The 25,730-nt window shown below is 49.8% G+C and overlaps 1 protein-coding gene across 5 annotated transcripts; it reads right to left on the reverse strand.

Annotated features, from left to right (window-relative positions):
• Positions 1-12,354: 12,354 nt before the first annotated feature.
• Positions 12,355-24,344, reverse strand: LOC140419660 (uncharacterized). 5 transcript variants are annotated; one of them, XM_072503584.1, is made up of 3 exons: positions 24,326-24,344; positions 15,220-15,333; positions 12,355-13,656 (listed from the first exon to the last, which is right to left on the reverse strand). In XM_072503584.1, exon 3 carries the CDS (start codon positions 13,534-13,536, stop codon positions 12,499-12,501), a length of 1,038 nt encoding a protein of 345 aa, XP_072359685.1. In that variant the 5' UTR covers positions 13,537-13,656; positions 15,220-15,333; positions 24,326-24,344; the 3' UTR covers positions 12,355-12,498. The 5 variants fall into 5 exon arrangements, with proteins under 5 accessions (XP_072359685.1, XP_072359684.1, XP_072359687.1 ...); XM_072503583.1 differs by lacking the exon at positions 24,326-24,344 and adding an exon at positions 16,141-16,277; XM_072503586.1 differs by lacking the exon at positions 24,326-24,344 and adding an exon at positions 16,141-16,277 and having other exon boundaries at positions 15,213-15,333.
• Positions 24,345-25,730: the final 1,386 nt, after the last annotated feature.

Raw genomic sequence — 25,730 nt, forward strand, 5'->3', positions numbered from 1 at the left:
TTAACACTGCAATGACGTTATTTTGAAAATCCCCTAGTCTCCACACTCCGGCGCCTGTTCGGGTACACTGCGGGAGAATTCAGAATGTCCAATTCACCTACCAAGCACGTCTTTCGGGACTTCTGGGAGGAAGTCTCTGGAGACTCAACGTGCAGACTCCGCACAGACATGACCCAAGAGCAGGATATTGCTGAGCAAGTGCCACTTGATAGCACTGTTGATGGCCCCTCCATCACCTTACTGATGATTGAGAGAAGACTGATGAGGCAGTATTGGGCTGTGTTTGATTTGTCCTGCTCTTTGTGTACAGGACCTACCTGGGTAATTTTCCACACTGCTGGGTAATCAGTAATTTACAAAGATTCCCGATAGCTTCCTTGCATTTGCACTCCATGTCTACATTAATAAACTGAGGACCCCATTAGCTTTTTTTTGTAAACAGCTTGATCAACAGCTTAATCACCCAATTGTCGACATTTACCACCCTTCACCCCCACCACCGCTGGAATATTTGATTCTACGCTGTTTAAAATTGCACTGTTGACGGAGAGGTTTAGAGAGAGAATTTCACAGTTTCCGGCCTTGGTCCTGACATTGATGGTGGAATAATTTAAATGGGGAATTTTAATTATTGTTGAGCTAGCACATAATACCCTACCAGTCATTGTATTCTAACTTTTTTTTTGTTGTTGTTTGTGAGCAGAGTGCAGATATCTCAGAGGGTTGTAAAACTGGAGATTACAGAGATAGGGAGGGATAAGGCCATGAAGGGATTTGCAAACAAGGTAGAGGATGTGAATTTTAAAATCAAGGCTGTCCTACATAAGGAGCCAGTGTAGGTCAGTGAGCACAGGGTGATGGGTGAACAGGACTACTTGGTGTGAGAAAGCCCACAGTCAGCAGAGTTTGGGATGATCTCATGTTTCCGTGCTGGGTGAATGTGGACAGGAATGTATTGGAATCACCAAGTCTAAAGATAACAGGGGCATGGATGAGGGTTTCAGCAGCAGATGAGCTGGGATGGAGGGGGAGACAGGTGAGATTATGGAGATTGAAATATCTGGTATTAGTGATGGTGTGGATATGGGGTCAGAAACTAATTTTGGGGTCAAATCTGACCCGGAGATTGTGCAGAGTGCAGTTCAGCCTCAGACAGTTCCCAGGGAGAGGGATGGACTCGGGAGTTAGGGAACGGAATTTCTAATGGCGACTGAAGACAATGGCTTTGGTCTTCCCAAATTTTTAATTGGCGGAAATTTCTGCTCATCCAGCACTGGATGTGGGATAAGCAGTTTGATAATTTAGTAACAGTGGGGGAATGGAGAGGGATGGTGGTGAGGTAGAGCTGAGTGTTGTCAGTATCCATGTGAAAACTAACACGGTGCTGTGGGATGAAGTCACCTAGTGGCCGTGTGTAGGTGGGAAATAGGAGGGGCTGAGGACAGATCCTTGGGGGAGACCGAGTACAAGGACTTTGGAAAGGAAAGGGAGATTGGAGATGGAGCAGTAGGTTGCCAAGACGATGGGGTCAAGGGTTTTGTTTTTAGGTTGGATGATGAGAGTGAATTTTTAAAAAAATAAATGTTTTTTATTGGGTTTTTGAATAAAGTATATTTACCGTTATGTACACAAAATAGAATACACACATATATATATATACATAGACGAGAAGGGAACACGCACAAAAAACAAAACAAACAACAACAAAAAAAGTTAGAATAAAATGACTGGTGGGGTATTATGTGCTAGCTCAACAACAGCAGCTCTGTACAATTGGCAGTATTGTTTTTAGCACAGAAGTAGGCATCTGTTTGGGGGGGGGGGTGAAACTGGGTGGGTACATAGACATTTGGGCGCCGGGGAAATAAATACAGAATTACAGAGGGCAATACGCGAATGGATCTGGTTTTGGTGCTGTAGCTTGCTTCCATCGGACGGTTTTCGCTGCCGTCGTCATCTCACGATCACCTCCGCTTCAGCCGTTTATCCCGTCTTTCGCACGGATTTTCCTTGTTCTCTGCTCCTGTAGATGCCAAGTTTGTTATTGTTTCCCGTGCCCTACTTCCGGCTATCATTCCCTTGCCTCCTCCCACCTCACTGGTTCCCCTTTATTGTTCCCTGTCTCCTCCCTCTTCCACCTCCTCCCCTTCTCCTGTGATTAGCCTTTCTTTCCTCTTAGGTTTAGCTGCTATCCCCCCCACCGCGGTCTATCCCTCTCTCCCCCCGCCTCGGGTACTTTCCCCCCGCCTCGGGTACTTTCCCCTGATTCTTGGCGACCGGTCTATTCTTCTGCTTGTTTGTTGCCACTAACAGGTCCCGGAACAATTAGGCGAATGGCTCCCACGTTCTGTGGAAGCCGTCTGACCCTCGGATGGCGAATTTGATTTTCTCCATTTGCAGAGATTCTGAGAGGTCGGACAGCCAGTCTGCAGCTTTGGGTGGTGCTGCTGACCGCCAGCTGAACAGGATTCTATGGCGGGCGATCAGGAGGAAAAGGCAAGGGCGTCCGCCCTCCTTCCCATTAATAGATCTGGCTGGTCTGATACCCCCACGACTGCCACTTTCGGGCATGGCTCCACCCTCATCCCCATCACTTTGGACATTGCCTCGAAGAAGGCTGTCCAGTACATAGAACATAGAACAGTATAGCACAGAACAGGCCCTTCGGCCCTCGATGTTGTGCCGAGCTTTGTCCGAAACCAAGATCAAGCTATCCCACTCCCTGTCATTCTGGTGTGCTCCATGTGCCTATCCAATAGCCGCTTGAAAGTTCCTAAAGTGTCCGACTCCACTATCACAGCAGGCAGTCCATTTCACACTCTAACCACTCTCTGAGTAAAGAACCTACCTCGGAGATCCCTCCTATATCTCCCACCCTGATTCTTATAGTTATGCCTCCTTGTACCAGCTACATCCACCCGAGGAAATAGTCTCTGAACGTCCACTCTATCTATCCCCCTCATCATCTTATAAACCTCTATTAAGTCGCCTCTCATCCTCCTTCGCTCCAATGAGAAAAGCCCTCGCTCCCTCAACCTTTCCTCAGAAGACCTACCCTCCAATCCAGGCAGCATTCAGGTAAATCTCCTTTGCACCTTTCCAATGCTTCCACATACTTCCCATAATGAGGTGACCAGAACTGCACACAATACTCCAAATGTGGTCTCACCAGGGCCCTGTACTGTTGCAGCATAACCCCACGGCTCTTAAACTCAAGCCCCCTGTTAATAAACGCTAACACACTATAGGCCTTCTTCACTGCTCTATCCACTTGAGTGGCAACCTTCAAATTGATTTGATTTATTGTCACATATACCGAAGTACAGTGAAAAGTATTTTTCTGCGGCAGAGGGAACGTACACAGTACGTACATAGTAGACAAAAGAATAATCAACAGAGAACATTGACAAATAGTACAACAACAAACAGTGATTGGTTACAGTGCAGAACAAGGGGCCAAACAAAGCAAATACATGAGCAAGAGCAGCATGGGGTGTCATGAAGAGTGTTCTTACAGGGAATAGATCAGTCAGAGGGGGAGTCGTTGAGGAGTCTTGTACCTGTGGGGAAGAAGCTGTTCTTAAGTCTGGATGTGCGAGTCTTCAGACTTCTGTACCTTCTGCCTAATGGAAGGGTCTGGAAGAAGGCAATGTCTGGGTGGGAGGGGTCTCTGGTAATGCTGTCTGCCTTCCAGAGGCAGTGGTATGTGTGTACAGAATGAATCTGGGAGTGGCAAGCTTGTGAGATGCGTTGGGCTGAGTTCATCACACTCTGTAGTTTCTTGCGGTCTTGGACCAAGCTGTGATGCAGCCGGATAGGATGCTCTCTATCGCACATCTGTAGACGTTTGTGAGAGTTGATGCAGGCATGCCAAATTTATTTAGCCTCCGTAGGAAGTAGAGACGTTGTTGGGCTTTCTTGACTGTTGCATCAACGTGAGTGGTCCAGGACAGACTGTTGGTGATGGTGACCCCAGGAACTTAAAGCTATCGACCATCTCCACTTCAGAGCCATTGATGCAGACGGGAGTGCGTGTCGTGCTATGCTTCCTGAGGTCGATGATCAGTTCCTTGGTCTTTCCAACATTTAGAGGGAGATTGTTTTCGGTACACCATGCAACCAACTGATTTATCTCCCTCCTGTAGTCTGATTCATCGTTGTTTGAGATACGGCCCACCACAGTCGTATCATCCGCAAACTTATAGATTGAGTTTGATTTAAATATTGCCACACAATCATGTGTGTTTAGGGAGTACAGTAGAGGACTGAGTACACATCCTTGCGGGGCCCCAGTGTTGAGGACTATTGTGGAGGAGGTGCTGTTGCCTATCCTGACAGATTGCGGTCTGTTGGTGAGGAAGTCGAGGATCCAGCTGCACAGGGAGGGGTCAAGTCCAAGATTGCGGAGTTTGGTTATTAGTCTTGTTGGGATAATGGTGTTGAAGGCGGAGCTGTAGTCAATGAACAGCAGTCTTACATAGTTATCCTTGTTGTCGAGGTGTTCGAGTGTTGATTGCAAAGCCAGTGAGATAGCATCTGCTGTGGACCAGTTGCGGTGATAGGCAAACTGCAGTGGATCGAGACCGTCTGGGATGCTGGCAGTGATCCGTCTCATGACTAGCCTCTCAAAGCATTTCATGATAACAGACGTTAGTCGTTGAGGCAGGCTACCTTGTTCTTTTATGGTGGTCTTCTTGAAGGAGGTAGCACCCCGCAAGTCTGGGGCAAGACCAGAACATGTGGCCGTGGTTGGCCGGGCCTCCTAGGCACCGTTCACATCTATCCTCCACCTCCGGGAAAAACCTATTCGTACGAGGTCTTGTTAAGTGGGCTCTATGTACCACTTTTAGTTGCGTCAGGCTGAGCCTTGCGCACGTGGTGGTGGAGTTGACCCCATGCAGTGCTTCGCTCCAGAGTCCCCACCCTATTTCAATCCCCAAGTCCTCCTCCCATTTCTTTCTTGTTGCGTCCAATACGGTGTCGGCCCTTTCTACCAGTCGGTCATACATGTCGCTACAGTTCCCTTTATCTAGGATGCTTGCGTCCAGTAACGTCTGTCGTGGCGGTTGTGGATACGTCCTTGTCTCCTTTCGTAGGAAGTTTTTGAGTTGCAGGTACCTTACCTCGCTCCCCCTGGCTAGCTGGAATTTCTCTGTCAGTTTGTCCATTGTTGCGACCCTGCCGTCTGTGTATAGGTCCCTGACTGTCAGTGTCCCTCCGTCCTGTCCCCACTTTTTAAAGGTGGCGTTAGTCAGCGCTGGTGCAAACCTATGGTTGTTGCAGATGGGAGCTTTGTCCGACATTTTGGTCAGGCCAAATTGCTGCTGTAGTTGGTTTCAGGACTGGAGGGTGGCTATCACCACCGGGCTGCTGTAGTGTTTTTTGGGTGGGTTGGGAGTGCTGCCGTGGCGAGGGCCCGGAGGGAGTTCCCCTTGCAGGAGGCCTCTTCCGAGCGCACCCACTCGGCTTCTGGCTCCTTGATTCATCCGCTTATCTGTTCACCGTCGTCGCCCAGTGGTAAAATTGTATGTTTGGGAGGGCTAGCCCCCCCCCCTCCCCCTCTCTGGATTTTGTTTTTTTAGGACCTTCTTTGGGATCCTAGCATTTCCCCCCCCCCACCATATGAACACCATGATTAGTTTGTCTAGTGCTTTGAAAAAGACCTTAGGGATGTAGATCGGGATGGATCTGGGCAGCAAGTTCCCACCTGAGTGTTTAACATCCCCTGACTGGAGCTCAGAAAGGACAATCTCACCTCATAGAATTATCGAATTTACAGTGCAGTGAGGCCATTCAGCCCATCGGGTCTGCACCGGCCCTCGGAAAGAGCATCCTACTTAAGCCCACACCTCCACCCTATCCCCATAACCCAGTAACCCCACCTAGCTTTTTTGGACACCAAGGGCAATTTAGCATAGTCAATGTGCACCTAACCTGCACATCTTTGGATTGTGGGAGGAAACCGGAGCACCCAGAGGAAACACACGCAGACACGGGGAGAACTTGCAGACTCCGCACAGTGACCCAAGCCAGGAATCGAACCCTGGTGCTGTGAATGAACAGTGCTACCCACTGTGCCGCTCTTGCATCCAAGCTCCCGGATTGTCTGTCTTCTCTCCGGGTAAGATTACTGTTTGTCTCTTGTATTTCACTGTGACAGGGCGGAGACCTGATTGAAGGGATTCAAACATGGAAGTTCTGGGAAAAATGGGCAAGGATTTGGGAGGTGACAACATGATCTAATAGTTTTGAGAGGAGAGGGATGGGGCAGTAATTTGTAAGGATGGCAGGGTCAAGGACCTGTTATATTGAGGAGGGGGTGATGATGGCAGATTTGAAGGACAGAGGGACAGTACCTGGAGAAAGAAATGGTGACAATGTCCGTGGACACAGCGTAGTTGGCTGATCAGTAGCTCAGTGGGAATAGGGTCGATGGAGCAGGAGCTGGATCTCATGGACAAGATGAGCTCTGAGAGGGCATGAGGGGAGATGGGAGAGAAACTAGAGAAATATGTGGGTTCAGGGCTCAGGAAAGGATGAAATTTAGAGACAGTTTGGTCCGGTGGGCTCGTGGTAGGGAGGGAAGCAGCAGAGGCAGCTGATCGTATTTACTCAATCTCAGTCACAAAGAAGCTCCACAAGCTCCTCACACGTCGTGTTGGAGGGGAGGATGGAAGAGACAGGGGAGAGCAAGAGTACTTCAAAAGGAACTAACTTGCGTCAGAGATATTAAAAAGTTTCAACACGACTTCCGGGTGCGGCGATGACCAGCTGAGTCGCACGTTTCGGCAGCTCCCTGTGAAACGGACTTTTGGGCTCTTGATAGGAGCCCCAACGGCAATTTTAACGGCTGAAAACACCGTGCGGTAAACCAGAAGGGTGTTCCCCCTGGACACGGATGGAAAAAGGAGAGGAAAGTGGCCGGATTGCAGCGGATCCTTTGGAACAACGGCAAGGAAGGCAAGCAGAAACCAAGATGGCGTCGGAAGGTGGCAGTTTCATATGGGGCCCTGAACAACAAGAGTTTTTGAAACGCTGCGTGGAGGAGATAAAAAAGGAAATGAAGAAAGAGTTGTTGGCCCCGATATTACAGGCGATTGAAGGGCTGAAAGAGGAACAAAAGACCCAGGAGCAGGAGCTTCGGGTCGTGAAGGCGAAAGCAGCAGAGAATGAAAACGATATACAGGGCCTGGTGGTGAAGTCGGAGATACAGGAGGCACACCAGAAACGATCTGTGGAGAGGTTGGAGGCACTGGAAAATAACGCAAGGAGGAACAACTTGAGGATTCTTGGCCTTCCTGAAGGTGTGGAGGGGGCGGACGTCGGGGCATATGTGAGCACGATGCTGCACTCGTTAATGGGAGTGGAGGCCCCGACGGGTCCGTTGGAGGTGGAGGGGGCATACCGAGTTATGGTGCGAGGATCGAGAGCAGGAGAAGCTCCCAGAGCCATAGTGGTGAGATTTCTCCGTTTTAAGGATAGAGAAATGGTCCTTAGATGGGCGAAGAAAACTCGGTGTAGTAAATGGGAGAACGCGGTGATCCGCGTCTATCAAGATTGGAGTGCGGAGGTGGCGAGAAGGAGGGCGAGCTTTAATCGGGCCAAAGCGGTACTTCACAAAAAAAAGATAAAGTTTGGAATGCTGCAACCGGCAAGACTGTGGGTCACATATCAAGGGAGGCACCACTACTTTGAGACGGCGGATGAAGCGTGGACTTTTATTGTAGAAGAAAAATTGGAATGATTGGACTACGAAAATGAACGTTTGGACAAAGTGGTGGGACGAGTGGGGGGGGGGGGGCGAAGAGGGATTGTATGATTAATCCTGCGGTATGGTAACTTTTCTTTCTCCCACAGGTGGTGATGGGGGGAGGTGGGGAGGGAGAGGAGATGGGGCGTTGGCCATGGGAGGCGGGGCCGAGGGAGAGGCGCGGGCTTGGTTCCCGCGCTATGATAATTATGGCGGGAATAGAGAAGCAGGAAGGAGGGGGCGCCGCACGGGGCGAGCCGTGATCACGGGGGGAAGCCGAGGTCAGCCAGAGTTTGCTGACTTCTGGGAGCAACATGGGGGGAGTAATTACGCTAGCGGGGGGTCTAGCGGGGTGGGGGGGGGGGGGAGGGGGGAATTACTGGGTTGCTGCTGCTGGGGAAAGGGGGGAGTAGGTACGGGAAAGGATGGGCGGGGGGGCACCGTCTGGGAGAAATACAGCTGCGTGGGAACTGGGCGAGAAGCTGGAAAAAGATGATGGCTAACCGGCAAGGGGGGGGGGGGGTGGGAAGCCCCCCAACTCGGCTGATCACGTGGAACGTGAGGGGGCTTAACGGGCCGATAAAGAGGGCACGAGTACTCGCACACCTTAAGAAACTTAAAGCAGATGTGGTCATGTTACAGGAAACGCACCTGAAACTGATAGATCAGGTTAGGTTGCGCAAAGGATGGGTAGGGCAGGTGTTCCATTCGGGGCTGGATGCGAAAAACAGGGGGGTGGCTATATTAGTGGGGAAGCGGGTAATGTTCGAGGCAAAGACTATAGTGGCGGATAACGGGGGCAGATACGTGATGGTGAGTGGCAAATTACAGGGAGAGATGGTGGTGTTGGTAAACGTGTATGCCCCGAATTGGGACGATGCCAATTTTATGAGGCGAATGCTAGGACGCATCCCAGACCTAGAGACCGGAAAGCTGATAATGGGGGGAGACTTTAACACGGTGTTGGAACCAAGGCTGGATAGGTCGAAGTCCAGGACTGGTAGGAGGCCGGCAGCAGCCAAGGTGCTTAAGGATTTTATGGAGCAGATGGGAGGGGTGGACCCGTGGAGATTCAGTAGACCTAGGAGTAAGGAGTTCTCGTTTTTCTCCTATGTCCATAAAGTCTATTCACGCATAGACTTTTTTGTGTTGGGTAGGGCATTGATCCCGAGGGTGAGGGGAACGGAATATACGGCTATAGCCATTTCGGATCATGCCCCACACTGGGTAGACTTGGAGATAGGGGAGGAAACAAGAGGGCGTCCACCCTGGAGAATGGACATGGGACTAATGGCGGATGAGGGGGTGTGCTTAAGGGTGAGGGGATGCATTGAAAAGTACTTGGAACTCAATGACAATGGGGAGGTTCAGGTGGGAGTGGTCTGGGAGGCGTTGAAGGCGGTGGTTAGGGGGGAGCTGATATCAATAAGGACACATAAAGGGAAGCAGGAGAGTAAGGAACGGGAGCGGTTGTTGCAAGAACTTTTGAGGGTGGACAGACAGTATGCGGAAGCACCGGAGGAGGGACTGTATAGGGAAAGGCAAAGGCTGCATGTGGAATTTGACTTGCTGACCACAGGCACTGCAGAGGCACAATGGAGGAAGGCGCAGGGTGTACAGTATGAATATGGAGAGAAGGCGAGCAGATTGCTGGCACACCAATTGAGGAAAAGGGGAGCAGCGAGGGAAATAGGGGGGGTGAGAGACGAAGATGGAGAGACGGAGCGGGGAGCGGAGAGAGTGAATGAAGTGTTTAAGACATTTTATAAAAAATTGTATGAAGCTCAACCCCCGGATGTGACGGAGAGAATGATGGAGTTTTTGGATCGGCTGGAAATTCCCACGGTGGAAGAGCAGGAAAGGATGGGATTGGGAGCACAGATCACGGTAGAAGAAGTGGTGAAAGGAATTAGGAACATGCAGACGGGAAAGGCCCCGGGACCGGACGGATTCCCAGTTGAATTTTACAGAAAATATTTGGACTTGCTCGCCCCGCTACTGACGAGGACCTTTAACGAGGCAAAGGAAAGGGGACAACTGCCCCCGACTATGTCAGAAGCAACGATATCACTTCTTTTAAAGAAGGAAAAGGATCCGCTACAATGCGGGTCCTACAGACCAATCTCCCTCCTCAATGTAGATGCCAAGGTCTTGGCCAAGGTAATGGCAATGAGAATAGAGGAATGTGTCCCGGGGGTGGTTCATGAGGACCAAACTGGGTTTGTGAAGGGGAGACAGCTGAACACGAACATACGGAGGTTGTTAGGGGTAATGATGATGGCCCCACCAGAGGGTGAAACGGAGATAGTAGTGGCGATGGATGCCGAGAAAGCATTTGATAGAGTGGAGTGGGATTATCTGTGGGAGGTGTTGAGGAGATTTGGGTTCGGAGAGGGGTATGTTAGATGGGTGCAGCTGTTGTATAGGGCCCCAGTGGCGAGTGTGGTCACGAATGGACGGGGATCGGCATATTTTCGGCTCCATAGAGGGACAAGGCAGGGATGTCCTCTGTCCCCATTACTGTTTGCACTGGCGATTGAGCCCCTGGCGATAGCGCTGAGAGGTTCCAAGGGATGGAGGGGAATACTTAGGGGAGGAGAAGAACACCGGGTATCTTTATATGCGGATGATCTGCTACTATATGTGGCGGATCCAGCGGAGGGGATGCCAGAAATAATGCGGATACTTGGGGAGTTTGGGGATTTTTCAGGGTATAAATTGAACATGGGGAAGAGTGAGCTGTTTGTGGTGCATCCAGGGGAGCAGAGTAGAGAAATAGAAGACCTACCGTTGAGGAAGGTAACAAGAGACTTTCGTTACCTGGGGATCCAGATAGCTAAGAATTGGGGCACATTGCACAGGCTAAATTTGACGCGGTTGGTGGAACAGATGGAGGAAGATTTCAAGAGATGGGATATGGTAGCATTGTCAATGGCAGGGAGGGTGCAGGCGGTTAAGATGGTGGTCCTCCCGAGATTCCTCTTTGTGTTTCAGTGTCTCCCGGTGGTGATCACGAAGGCTTTTTTCAAAAGGATAGAAAAGAGTATCATGGGTTTTGTTTGGGCCGGGAAGACTCCGAGAGTGAGGAAGGGATTCTTACAGCGTAGTAGGGATAGGGGGGGGCTGGCACTACCGAGCCTAAGTGAGTATTATTGGGCCGCTAATATTTCAATGGTGAGTAAGTGGATGGGAGAGGAGGAAGGAGCGGCGTGGAAGAGATTAGAGAGGGCGTCCTGTAGGGGGACCAGCCTGCAGGCTATGGTGACAGCCCCATTGCCGTTCTCACCAAGGAACTATACCACGAGTCCGGTGGTGGTAGCTACACTGAAGATTTGGGGACAGTGGAGACGACATAGGGGAAAGACCGGAGCACTGGGGGGGTCCCCGATAAGAAACAACCATAGGTTTGCCCCGGGGGGAATGGATGGGGGATATGGAATGTGGCAAAGAGCAGGTATAACGCAATTGAAAGATCTATTTGTGGATGGGAAGTTTGCGAGTCTGGGAGCGCTGACCGAGAAATATGGGTTGCCCCAAGGGAATGCATTCAGGTACATGCAATTGAGGGCTTTTGCGAGGCAACAGGTGAGGGAATTCCCGCAGCTCCCGACACAAGAGGTGCAGGACAGAGTCATCTCAAAGAAATGGGTGGGGGACGGTAAGGTGTCGGATATATATAGGGAAATGAGAGACGAAGGGGAGACTATGATGGACGAACTAAAAGGGAAATGGGAAGAAGAGCTAGGGGAGGAGATTGAGGAGGGGATGTGGGCAGATGCCCTAAACAGGGTAAACCCGTCGTCCTCGTGCGCCAGGCTAAGCCTGATTCAGTTTAAGGTATTACACAGGGCACATATGACTGGAACACGGCTCAGTAAATTTTTTGGGGTGGAGGATAGGTGTGCGAGGTGCTCGAGAAGCCCAGCGAATCATACCCATATGTTTTGGTCATGCCCGGCACTACAGGGGTTTTGGATGGGGGTGACAAAGGTGCTTTCAAAAGTAGTAGGAGTCCGGGTCGAACCAAGCTGGGGGTTGGCTATATTTGGGGTTGCACAAGAGCCGGGAGTGCAGGAGGCGAAAGAGGCCGATGTTTTGGCCTTTGCGTCCCTAGTAGCCCGGCGCAGAATATTGCTAATGTGGAAAGAAGCCAAGCCCCCGGGGGTGGAGACCTGGATAAATGATATGGCGGGGTTCATAAAGTTAGAGCGGATTAAGTTCGTCCTAAGGGGGTCGGCTCAAGGGTTTACTAGGCGGTGGCAACCGTTCGTCGAATATCTTGCGGAAAGATAGATAGGGGAGAACAAAGAAGGCAGCAGCAGCGGCCCAGGACTTGGGGGGGGGGGGGGGGGGGGGGGGGGAGAGAGGGATGGGGGGGGGGATGGGGGGGGGTGGCCTGAGACAAGGCAGTTGCCAATTAGGGCTAGTTTTTATTTTTTGTTATTTAATATTTATTTATTTGTTGTTGTTTTTGTTTAAATTTAAAAAGGTCATTATTATCTGTATTGTTACAATGTTGTGTAAAGGATGCACAATGTACTGTGTTGGTTGACCAAAAATTTTCAATAAAATATTTTTTTTAAAAAAAGTTTCAACACTGCGTATTTCACACAAATCTAATTTATTTGACTTTTAGCCAGAATATTAGCCCCTGTAAATGGGCTGGAGTTTGTCATCAGCAGAAAGAGACCCAAATGAACATGGTTCAGTCCTGAATGTGAGTTAACAGCAAAATCCAATCACTGTGGTTACTTGTGGCCTCGTTGGTGTCTCAGGAGGTGGGATGAAGTGGTGAATCCCTTCCCACACTTGGAGCAGATGAACGGTCTCTCCCCAGTGTGAATTCGCTGGTGACTGAGCAGGTGGGATGACTTAGTGAATCCCTTCCCACACTCGGAGCAGGTGAACGGTCTCTCCCCAGTGTGAACTCGCTGGTGCTTCCGCAGTGCGGATGACTCAGTGAATCCCTTCCCACACTTGGAGCAGGTGAATGGCCTCTCCCCAGTGTGAATTCGCTGGTGACTCAGCAGGTTGGATGACTCAGTGAACCCCTTCCTACACTCGGAGCAGGTGAACGGTCTCTCCCCAGTGTGAATTCGCTGATGTACAGTGAGGTGAGATGATCGTCTGAACCCAGTCCCGCAGTGAGAGCACCTAAACGGTCTCTCATCAGTGTGAACACGTTGATGGCGTATCAGATCCCCAGAACCTATAAAGCGCTTCCCGCAGTGTGGACATTGAAACGGTCTCTCCCCAGTGTGAACTAGCTGGTGTCTCAGGAGTAGGGATGACTGAGTGAATCCTTTGCCACACTCTGAGCAGGTGAATGGTCTCTCCCCAGTGTGAATTCTCTGGTGCTTCTGCAGAGCAGATAACTGAGTGAATCCCTTGCCACACTTGGCGCAGGCAAATGGCCTCTCCCCAGTGTGAATTCGCTGATGTGCAGTGAGGTGAGATGATTTTCTGAACCCAGTCCCACAGTAAGAGCACCTAAACGGTCTCTCCCCAGTGTGAATTCGCTGGTGGATAAGCAGGTCGGATGACTGAGTGAATCCCTTCCCACACTTGGAGCAGGTGAATGGTCTCTCTCCAGTGTGACTACGTCGATGAGTTTCCAGCTGGGATGGGGAAGTGAATCCTTTCCCACAGTCCGCACAATTCCACGGTTTCTCCTCAGTGTGACTGCATTTGTGGCTTGTGAGGCCTGATGATCGAGCGAATCCTCGTCCACACACACAAATAATATACGGTTTCTCCCCACTGTGAACAATGCTTTTTCCTTCCATGTTCAATGATATTCCGATGATATTCAGGATGTGATAAATTGACGTCTCTGTCAGATCCTGATATGATGCTTGGTTTGAGTTTCTGGACTTTGAAGCCTCCCCTTCGAACACCCTGTGAAACTGATTTAAAAACAGAAAATAGGGAGTGAGAGAGAACCCACAAAAACACAAAGGCAGGTTGTGAAATTGAGCTGAATGAATCTGCTCACTTGTGGGGCCGGCACTGGGAAAAAGTGACCATGAAAACTGCTGGATTGTTATAAAAACCCAATTGGCCTCTTTTGGAGGAGAGAGAAAGAGGCGAAGAGGGATTTTGTATATCCACAAGACATATTAAGAGAGTAGTTGGCAAAGCATATTCGACCTTGAGCTTCATAAATAGAAATATTGATACTGACACTCTGCTTTTGGTGGCACGGTGGTTAGCACTGCTACCTCACAGCGCCAGGGACCCAGGTTCAATTCCGGCCTTGGTGACTGTGTGTGTGGAGTTTGCACTTTCTCCCCGTGTCTGCGTGGGTTTCCACCCGGTGCTCAGGTTTCCTCCAGCAGTACAAAGAAGGGAAAGTTAGGTAAAATTGGTCTTGATAAATTGCCCGGTAGTGTCCAGGGATGTGCAGGTTGGGTGGGGCTATGGGGTTACAGGGACAGGGGTGTGGGCCTAGGCAGGGTGCCCCTTCAGAGAATCGGTGCAGACTCGATGGGCCAAATGGCCTCCTTCTGCACTGTAGGAATTCTATGGTTCTAATTCTATTCTATGAATCTTTATAAAGCTCTGGTCACCACTCTTCAGGAAGAATGGAAAGGTTCTTGAGAAGGTGCAGAGGCGATTTACCAGAATGGTTCCAGCAAAGGAGGTTGAGGGGAGATTTGATTCAGGTACACAAGATTATGCCAGGTTTCCGTCAGGTGGACAAAGAAACTCTGTTTCCATTCACTGATCGTCCAAGCAGTCGGGAATCTTGAGGGCTGTAAGACTTTGGAACTCATGTCCTTAAAAGGCAGCGGAAGCAGGGACCTTGAATATTTTTAAGGCAGAGCTGGATAGATTCTTGATGAGCAAGGGGGTGAAAGGTTATCAGGGGTAGGCAGGAATGTGGAGTTAAGGTTAGAATGAGATCAGCCGCAATCTTTTTGAATGCTGAGCAGGCTCGAGGGGCCGAGTATCCTGTTCCTAGTTTGTATGTAAAAGATACAGGAGATATGAGGTGATGTGAGATATATTTTTACACAGCGAGTGGCATTGACCTGATACTTGCTGCCTATGAGGGAGTTTGAAAATAGACAATGAATCATTTGATTTCAAAAGGAAATTGGATAGACATTTGAGGGAAAAAAACCTGCGAGGATACAAGGATAGAGCAGGAGAATAGGACTGACTGGATTGCTCCAGAGAGCTAGCATGGATTCAATGGGCCGAATGCCATTCTCTGTACCATCATGTCTCTGACTCTTTTGTGCAATCTAGTTTTGTAATTTAACCCCGGGGGGGTTCAGATATCACTCAGGTAAATCTGTGCTACACTCCCTTCGAGGCCATTCTCTCCTTCCTCAGGTTTGTTGCCCGGAACTGAACACAGTTCTCCAGGTTTGGTCGAACCAGGGTTTGTGAATCTCGGGGCTTTTCCAGTCACACTGAGACCTGAAATCTTCCCTCACAGACAGAACAGACAAACCTTTTACCTTCCACACTCAGAGGCTGCTGATATTCAGGTTCTGGTGAATCGAGTGACTGTCAGATCGCGATGTGACATTTGGTTTGCTTTTCCCGTCTGTTAAACCTCCATGTCCAGTATCCTGTAAATTTACAGAAACCTCACCGTCAGTTTAGGATAGAAATTCATAACATTCTCTCCTCGCCAACTTTGATTAAACGTATATCTGGAGGTTTGATCACATAACCTGCCCCCATCCTCCAGCCATTAATCGGTCAACACATCCATCCTTGCGACACACTGCCTTACTCAGCCAATTGGGAAGCAAAAAGACTCGTTACCTTACAGGACTGTGATTGTCAGCCAAATAACCTTTACCCCATTTTCAATATTTTTATATCCACCAAAGAAAATTACATTAAAATCTTCTTTACTGTCCTAATGATTTCCCAAAGTCCGCAAAATCGTTTTTAACTATCCTAATGATTTCCCAGACACGACTCTCACCAAGACAGAAGGTTAAATTTGAATTCATTTAACGTCTACTGAAGACCCTGAAACCCATTGTTGGTTGTTGCAAAGACCCATCTGATTCACTGCGCATGCTTCAATCACAGCTGGTCCCGCCCCTTTCACTCCGATTGGTTGGAGGACCAGCTGTTGGTCCTCAAAAACCGCCCCTCCTCTTCCTATTGGTCGGAGCCACCGTCAATCACCCGGGCACTATGACGGTTTCAAATGGTGAGAGCGGCCACAGGCTCAGGCTGGTTCGCTGATTGTCCAACAATAACTTCGAGAGTCACCGGGATCCTGAAGCACCGCATCTGTTACGTCACCAAGGTGGCCCCTCAGCTCCGCTAAACAAAGATGGCGGCCGTGGAACTGGGCCTGACACCGGATAAAAGCTCCACAGCTGCAAAACACGGGACTTGCAGGGTCTTATTCCGACCTTGTGACCAGCAGGGAGTGTTTCTGTAGCCTTCACTCCCTCCCCACCCCGACTCCCGGCTCCGTTCCTCCCTCCGCCTCAGCACTGGAAACAGCCGCTCCCACACGCCCAGACCTCCGAGCAAAGTGACACTGCGCATGCTCGATACACCCAGCAATGCGTCTGCGCATTGGGCTCCTGTGAATGGGGCACATTGACAGCCGCAGGGAATGTTGGGTAATAGCCGCACCATTGACACCACAAACAGTAAATACAAAATAACTTGGTTACCAATTGATAAAAATAATCAAACAAATTATTGCCAATGGGTATTCTGCTACTCTCCATTGTTCAAAATGATTAAATGCTGCTCTCCTGTGGAAGAATGCAGAATTTCAGTTTTTTTCCCCCAATGGGTCCTCCTCTCCCCTCCCCAGAAGATGCAACTCTTGCTGGGTTCAATCCCAGAATCAGTAATTCCTCTATCTTCTTCCCTCTTGCTCGTGATATTGAATGTTCAATGTTTTCTGGAATGATCCAGAACAGATGTCACTCGGCATACCATATCTCTATGACTGTACAAGAGCTGCCACTTTTCCTACGTAAATCCATTTGCCATTGTTCTGCCCATATGACCCACTCATCTGTATCATCCTGTAATTTAAGGCTTTTTTCCTTGCTAGTTACCACACCAATATTTTCCATGTGCAAACTTATCGATCATACCTTCACATATTTCAGACCTCGACTTTATATATAATTACTATTGGTGACTGAGGATGCACCAGGATCTCCATCAGCACCTGAACCTGTGCTTCCTTCCTTCGAGTGGTTTAATAACTCTGGAGAAACAATGCTGAAAAAGCTGGTGTTCTGGTCAAGGCTAATAAGTGGGTGCTGCCTTGCCTGTCTCTGAATTTACTCCACTCCTGCTCACTCCCCATTTATGTAATAAGCATTGACCGTAATGACTGGGAAGAATTTAGAACATAGAACAGTACAACACAGTACAGGCCCTTCGGCCCACGATGTTGTGCCGACGATTTATCCTAATCTAAGATCAACCTAACCAACACCCCTTCAATTTACTGCTGTCCAGATGCCTGTCCAAGAGTCACTTAAAAGTCCCTAATGACTCTGACTCCACCACCTCTCCTGGCAGTGCATACCACACACCCACTACTCTCTGTGTAAAGAACCTACCTCTGACATCTCCCCTATATCTTCCTCCAATCACCTTAAAATTATGTCCCTTCATGACAGCCATTTCCGCTGGGGTAAAGTCTCTGGTTATCCACTCTATCCATGCCTCTCATCACCTTGTAGACCTCTATCAAGACACCTCTCTTCCTTCTTCGCTCCAGTGAGAAAAGCCCTAGCTCCCTCAAACTTTCTTCGTAAGACATGCCCTCCAGTCCAGGCAGCATCCTGATAAATCTCCTCTGTACCCTCGCTACAGCATCCACATCCTTCCTATAATGAGGTGACCAGAACTGGACACAATATTCCAAGGGTGGTCTAACTAGGGTTTTATAAAGCTGCAGCAAAACCTCGCGGCTCTGAAACTCAATCCCCCTATTAATGAAAGCCAACACACCATATGCCTTCTTAACAACCCTATCAACCTGGCTGGCAACTTTGAGGGATCTATGTACGTGGACCCCAAGATCCCTCTATACCTCCACACTTCCAAGAATCCTGCCTTTGAACTCTGTATTCAGCATTCAAGCCCACCCTTCCACCCCCTCATCCAAGTCATTTATAAAAAACACAAAGAGCAGAGGTCCCAGAACAGATCCCTGAAGGACACCACTGGTCACCGGCCACCAGGCGTAATACTTTCCATCCACTACCACTCACTGTCTTCTATTGGCCAACCAATTCCGTACACAGACAGCCAAATTTCCCTGTATCCCATGCCCCCTAACTTTCTGAATGAGCGTACCATGGGGAACCTTATCAAATGTCTTACTGAAATCCATTTACACGACGTCCACTGCCTGACCTTCATCAATGTGTCTCGTCACATCCTCAAAGAATTCAATGAGGCTTGTGAGGCATGACCTGCCCATCACAAAGCCATGCTGACTATCTTTAATCAAACTATGGTTTTCTAAATAATCATAAATCCTATCTCTCAGAATCCTTTCCAATAATTTGCTCACCACTGATGGGTCTGTAATTCCCAGGGATTTCCCTATTCCCTTTCTTGAACGGGGGAACAACATTCGCCTCCCTCCAATCATCTGGTACCAAACCAGTCAAGAGCGAGGAAGCAAAGATCATTGCCAATGGCGCAGCAATCTCCTCCCTCACTCCCCGTAGTAACCTTGGGTATATTCTGTCAGGCCCAGGGGACTTATCTATCCTGATGCTTTTCAAAATTTCCAGCACATCCTCCTTAGTGTCAACCTGTTCGTGTCTATTAACCTGGTTCACACTGTTCTTACGAGCAACAAGGTCCCTCTCTCTCATGAATACTGAAGCAAAATATTCATTGAGGGCCTCCCCCATCTCCTCAGACTCTAGGCACAAGTTCCCTCCACTATCCCTGATCGGCCCAACTCCCACTCTGATCATCCTCTTACTTCTCACAGAAGTGTAGAACGCCTTGGGGTTCTCCCTAATCCTTCCCGCCGGGGCTTTTTCATGCCCCCTTCTAGCTATCCTCAGTCCATTTTTGAGTTGCTTCCTGGATACCTTGTAACCCTCTAGAGCTGTGCTGGATCCTTGCTTCCTCAACCTTACGTAAGCTTCCTTGTTCCTCTTGACTAGAAGTTCCACTTCTCTTGTCATCCAAGACTCCTTCACCTTACCATTCCTTCCTCATCTCATTGGGACAAAACTATCCAGCACTCGCAGCAAGTGCTTCTTAATCGAACCACCACATTACTGTTCTGCATTTGCCCAAGAACAATTGTTCCCACATTATGCTCCTCAGCTGCCAATCAGTCACTATTTGACAACGTGCCCGTCAAACTGCATCATTAGGGCAGCACGGTAGCACAGTGGTTGAAAATGAAAAAAATGAAAATCGCTTATTGTCACAAGTAGGCTTCATATGAAGTTATTGTGAAAAGCCCCTAGTCGCCACATTCCAGTACCTGTCCGGGGAGGCTGGTACGGGAATCGAACCGTGCTGCTGGCCTGCCTTGGTCTGCTTTCAAAGCCAGCGATTTAGCCCTGTGTAAAACAGCCCCTAGCACTGTTGCTTCAGAGCCCCAGGGTCCCGGGTTCAATTCCCACTTGGGTCACAGTCTGTGCGGAGTCTGCACATTCTCCCAAAAAGACGTGCTTGTTGGGTGAATTAGTCACCTGAACAGGCGCCGGAGTGTGGCGACTAGGGGATTTTCACAGTAACTTCATTGCAGTGATAATGTAAGCCTACGTGTGACAATAATAAAGATTATTATTATTACTTTTGAATTCCAATGCCTCAATGAAGAGGCAGAGAGTGGCAGAGAGGGACCTCTGCCAAAGATCTGCGGGTCGAGAAACACCTTCTCCAATCACAGAAAGACTGCAAGAGAAACACATGACTCTGAGTCGATGTCATCCTGGAAATGTACAAAAAGGACGTGTTGCATCTAAACTGGAGGGGCACCAAGATCCTGGCTGGGAGGCTTGCTAGAGTCACTCGGGAGGATTTAAACTAGTACGGCAGGGGGGTGGGAACCAGAGGGCTAGAAGGTGTAATAACTGAAGGGGAATTGGGGAACAAAAATAAGAGAACAACATCACCCTGTCTACTCAAACATAGTGAAGTGTATTTGTTTCAACGCCGGAAGTATAGTGGGGAGGCAGATGAACTTAGAGCACTTATTGGTACTTGAAATTACTTTTTTTTTAAAAATATATTTATTAAAGTTTTTTAACACAATTTTTCTCCCTTACAAACAATACCCCACCCCCCTCGGAACAAAAAAAAAACAAACGAGAAATCGCACAGAGCAAGATATATACATGGCAAAATGATATATTTACACAGCTTTGTACACTGGCCCTCACCCGTACAGGCCAGTTTCCCCAACCCTTCATGTTATCTCTTGCTCATCCACCCTCCCAGGCAGTCCCCCCTTTCCCCCCCCTCCCCCCCCACCCTCCCAGGACGTCCCCTCCACCCCCCCCCCCCCCCACCCCCCCCGGCGCCCCCCCCCCCCCCGCAAGGTTGCTGCTGCTGCTGACCGACCTTCCTCTAACGCTCCGCGATATAGTCTAGGAACGGTTGCCACCGCCTGTGGAACCCCTGCGTAGACCCTCTCAAGGCGAACTCTCCAACTTTATGAACCCAGCCATATCATTTATCCAGGCCTCCAGGCTGGGGGGCTTCACCTCCTTCCACATTAGCAAGATCCTTCGCCAGGCTACTAGGGACGCAAAGGCCAGAATGCCGGCCTCTTTCGCCTCCTGCACTCCCGGTTCGTCCACTACTCCAAATATTGCTAGCCCCCAGCTTGGCTAGACCCGGACTTTCACCACCTGAGATATTGCTCCCACCACTCCTCTCCAGAACCCCTCCAGTGCCGGGCATGATCAAAACATATGGACATGGTTCGCCGGGCTCCCTGAGCACCTTCCACATCTGTCCTCTACCCCAAAGAACCTACTCAACCTCGCCCCCATAAAGTGCGCTCTGTGGACCACCTTAAATTGTATCAGGCTAAGCCTGGCACACGAGGAGGAGGAATTAACCCTACCTAGGGCAAAAGCCCACAGACCTTCCTCGATCTCCTCCCCCAGCTCCTCCTCCCATTTACCCTTCAACTCTTCTACCAGCGCTTCCCCCTCTTCTTTCAACTCCAGGTGTATTTCCGACACCTTGCCCTCCCCGACCCATACACCCGAGATCACCCTATCTTGAACTTCTTGTGCTGGGAGCAACGGGAATTCCCTCACCTGTCGCCTCACAAAAGCCCTCACCTGCATATCTCTAAAGGCATTTCCCGGGGGTAACTCGAACCTCTCCTCCAGTGCCCCTAGGCTTGCAAAAGTCCCGTCGATGAACAGGTCCCCCATTCTTCCAATCCCCGCCCGATGCCAGCTCTGGAACCCCCGTCCATCTTCCCCGGGACAAACCGGTGGTTACCCCTGATCGGGGACCACACCGATGCTCCCATTGCACCCCGGTGCCGTCTCCACTGGCCCCAGATCCTTAGCGTTGCCGCCACCACCGGGCTCGTGGTATACTTTGTCGGCGAGAGCGGCAGCGGTGCCGTCACCAACGCCCCCAGGCTCGTTCCTTTACAGGACGCCATCTCCATCCTCTTCCATGCTGCCCCCTCTCCCTCCATAACCCACTTGCGGATCATCACCACATTTGCTGCCCAGTAGTAGCTCCCCAGGTTTGGCAGCGCCAACCCTCCTCGGTCCCTACTGCGTTCCAGGAACCCTCTCCTTACTCTCGGGGTCTTATTCGCCCACACAAACCCCATAATACTCCTGCCTACTCTCTTCAAAAAGGCCTAAGTGATCACGATGGGAAGGCACTGAAACACAAACAGAAACCTCGGAAGGACCACCATTTTGACCGACTGCACTCTACCCGCCAGCGAGAGCGGTAGCATGTCCCATCTTTTGAAATCCTCCTCCATTTGCTCCACCAACCTCGTCAGATTCAGTTTATGTAGGGTCCCCCAACTCCTGGCTATCTGGATCCCCAGATAGCGAAAGCTCCCCTCCGCCCTCCTGAGCGGTAGGTCCCCTATCCCTCTTTCTTGGTCCCCCGCCTGTAATACAAAGAGCTCACTGTTCCCTACATTGAGCTTATAGCCCAAAAACTCCCCAAACTCCCTTAGAGTCTGCATGACCTCCAACATCCCCTCCATGGGATCCGCCACGTACAGCACCAGGTCATCCGCATATAGCGACACCCAATGCTCTTCTCCCCCTCGGACCACCCCCCTCCATTTATTAGACTCCCTCAATGACATGGCCAATGGTTCGATCGCCAATGCGAACAACAGGGGGGACAGGGGGCACCCCTGCCTCGTCCCTCGGTACAGTCGAAAGTACTCCGACCTCTGCCGGTTCGTCACTACACTCGCCATCAGGGCTCTGTAAAGGAGCTTAACCCAATTGATAAACCCTACCCAAAACCCAAACCTACGCAGCACTTCCCAGAGGTACTCCCACTCGACTCAGTCAAAGGCCTTCTCCGCGTCCATAGCTGCCACTATCTCCGCCTCTCCCTCCTCCGATGGCATTATTATCACGTTTAAGAGCCGCCGCACACTGGTGTTTAGTTGCCTGCCCTTTACAAATCCCGTCTGGTCCTCGTGGATTACCCCCAGGACACAGTCCTCGATCCTCGTGGCCAGCACATTTGCCAGCAACTTAGCATCCACATTGAGGAGCGAGATTGGCCTGTACGATCCACATTGCAGTGAGTCCTTGTCCTGCTATGGATCAAAGAAATTGTCGCTTCCGACATTGTCGGGGGCAGGGTCCCCTCCTCTCTTGCCTCATTAAAGGTCCTCACCAGTAGCGGGGCCAACAGGTCTGCGCACTTCCTGTAGAACTCCACCGGGAATCCGTCCGGTCCCGGGGCCTTCCCCACCTGCATGCTCCCCAAACCCTTGCTCAGCTCCTCCAACCCAATTGGTGCCCCCAAACCAGCCACCTCTTGCTCCTCCACCCTCGGGAATCTCAGCTGATCTTGGAATCGTCTCATCCCCTCTTCCCCCGCTGGGGGCTGGGATCTGTACAGCTCTTCATAAAAGGCCTTGAATACCTCGTTTATTTTCGTTGCACTCTGAACTGTGGCTCCCCTTCCATCTTTGACTCCCCCTATTTCCCTCGCTGCCATCCTCTTACGGAGCTGGTGTGCCAGCATCCGACTAGCCTTTTCCCCATACTCGTAGGTCGCCCCCTGCGCTTTCCTCCACTGTGCCTCCGCCTTCCCTGTGGTCAACAGGTCAAACTCCGTCTGGAGCCGTCGTTTTTCCCCAAGTAATCTTTCCTCCGGGGCCTCTGCGTATCTCCCGTCCACTCTCAAAATCTCCCCCACTAACCTCTCCCTTTCCATACCCTCTGTCTTCTCCCTATGAGCCCTAATGGAAATTAGCTCTCCCCTGATCACCGCCTTCAACGCCTCCCATACCACCCCCACCCGCACCTCCCCCTTGTCGTTGGCCTCCAAGTACCTTTCGATACACCCCCTCACCTTCCCACACACCACTTACTTGGAATTACGATGATGTGGCTATCACAGAAACATGTTTAAAGGAAGGGCCGGATTGACAGCTGCATGTTGGAGAATATAGATGCTTCAGGAGTGATAGAGAGGGATGTAAAAGGGGTGGGGGAGTAGCATTACTGGTTAAGGAGAATATTGTTATATTATGAGGGGAAATATACCGTAAATGGCAAAACTCCTGGCAATATAGAAAGTCAGAGAGATGTGTGTGTGCATGTGCACTGATCTTTGAAGTTGGCAGCACAAATGGACAAGGTACTCAAGAAAGCATACGGGATGCTTGCCTTCATTGGACGGGGCATCAAGTATAAAAACTGGCAAGTCATGCTACAGTTGTATCGAACTTTGTTAAGGCGACACTTGGAATATTGTCCACATTTCTGGTCGCCACAGTACATGAAGGTTGTGGAGGCTTTGGAGAGGGTGCAGAGGAGGTTTACCAGGATGTTGCCTAGTCGGAGGGTGTTAGCGATGTGGAGAGACTGAATAGACTCGGACTGTTTTCGTTAGAAAGACGGAGGTTGAGGGGTGACCTGAAAGAGGTCGACAAGATTGTGAGGGGCACGGATAGAGTGGATAGGCAGGCACTCTTTCCCAGGGTGGAGGGGCCAGTCACCAAGGGGCATAGGTTTAAGGTCCCTGGGGCGAAGTTAGTGGAGATGTGCAAGGCAGTTTTTTTTACGCAGAGGGTGGTGAGTGCCAGGGGAGGTTGTGGAAGCAGATACATTAACGGCATTCAAAAGGCATCTTGACAAACACATGGATAGGATGGGTATAGAGGGATACGGCACAAGGAAGGTATCATGACCGGTACAGGCTTCGAGTGCCGAAGGGCCTGTTCCTGTGCTGTATTGTTCTTTGTTCAAAGACCCTGTTCAATGTGGGAGAAACAGTTCCTGTGTTCGGAATGTGGCTGACTTTTTAGCCGATGGTCTGACCTTTCGAACGATATGTAGTCACGCTGGAAGAAACCTTGGAAATCTGGGGACTGTGGAACAGATTTAATCAGACCTGGAGATTCATCGACGTGTTCACACTGAGGAGTGACCCTTAATGTTCTCTGTGTGTGGGAAGGGACTCACTCAGTTCACCAGCCTCACTTCATCAGGGTCAATCTGTACTGGACAGTTACCCAGTGCAATGTATCTTTCCTGAGGTTTGGTGCCCAGTACGGAACACAGTTCATGCAGCAAGTGAGGAAAAGACAGCAGGAATTTCTCTAATCTGTGGTTTACAAGGACACATTCTTGGTTCCCAGCAGTTACGTTTCTTCGGTAATTTCCTCATTTTCCCTAAACTACCCTGCCTGTTAATTCTATTATTTCTGATAATTCCATTACTGTAGCTATAAACATCACACATTAGAATTTAATCTGTTCCATTATTCACTCTGGTTTAAGTTTATGTTGAGGTTAATAACAGACAAACTCTGTCCTCTCCCCGATCCGATTCGAGTTTCCAATGAGTCGATTCTGTGGAATGGAATGTCTTATCAGCGTTTCCACGGTGACCTGTCTGCAGTGAAGGAATGTCTGATCAGCGTTTCCACGGTGACCTGTCTGCAGTGAAGGAATGTCTGATCAGCGTTTCCAAGGTGACCTGTCAGCAGTGAAGCGCCTGCTTGAGTTTCTAACTCTACTAAACTTCTCTCCCATAACACACATTATATCAGACATTGGATGTCAATGTATTTCAGCCAAGTTATGTTAATATCTCCCAAACCATAAAAGGATTCAGATACACAAACTTTTAAATGTGGGAGGACAAGTTGATAAAGTGTTTAAAAAACACATGGGATCCAAGGTTTTATAATTCTGGGTGTGGAGCACAGAAGGACAGAGGTCATGTAAACCTGTACAAATCATTGGTGAGGCTGCAGTTGGAATATCAGATCAGGTTTTGGGGACCTTAAACCAGGAAGGATGTCAAGGCCATGGAGAGGGTGTAGAAGAGATTCACTGAGATGATCCCAGGGAAGAGAGGCTTTAGTTACCAGGAGAGATGAGAGAAACTGGGGCTCTTTTCATTCGAACAGAGGCTGACTGGAGATCACAGAGAGGGGGGTTCATTCCAGCCTTGGGTGACTATGTGTAGAGTTTGCAATTTCTCCCCGTATCTGTGTGGGTTTCTTCTGGGTGCTCCGGTTTCCTCCCACAGTCCAAAGATGCACAGGTTAGGTGGATTGCCCATTCTAAAAGATTTCCCCTGAGTGTCCAATGGTTAGGTGGGGTTACGGGGATAGGGTGGAGGAGTGGTCCTCTACATTGGCCCATCAAACGCTCCCATGATAGGTTTTGCACAAGGTTGGATACAATGTAAATGTATCAGTGGTTAGCACTGCTGTCTCACGGCACCGAGGTCCCAGTTTCGATCCCAGCTCTGGGTCACTGTCCGTGTAGAGATTGCACATTCTCCC

The sequence above is a fragment of the Scyliorhinus torazame genome, chromosome 5 (assembly GCF_047496885.1).
Source record: "Scyliorhinus torazame isolate Kashiwa2021f chromosome 5, sScyTor2.1, whole genome shotgun sequence".
Classification (NCBI taxonomy): Eukaryota; Metazoa; Chordata; class Chondrichthyes; order Carcharhiniformes; family Scyliorhinidae; genus Scyliorhinus; species Scyliorhinus torazame.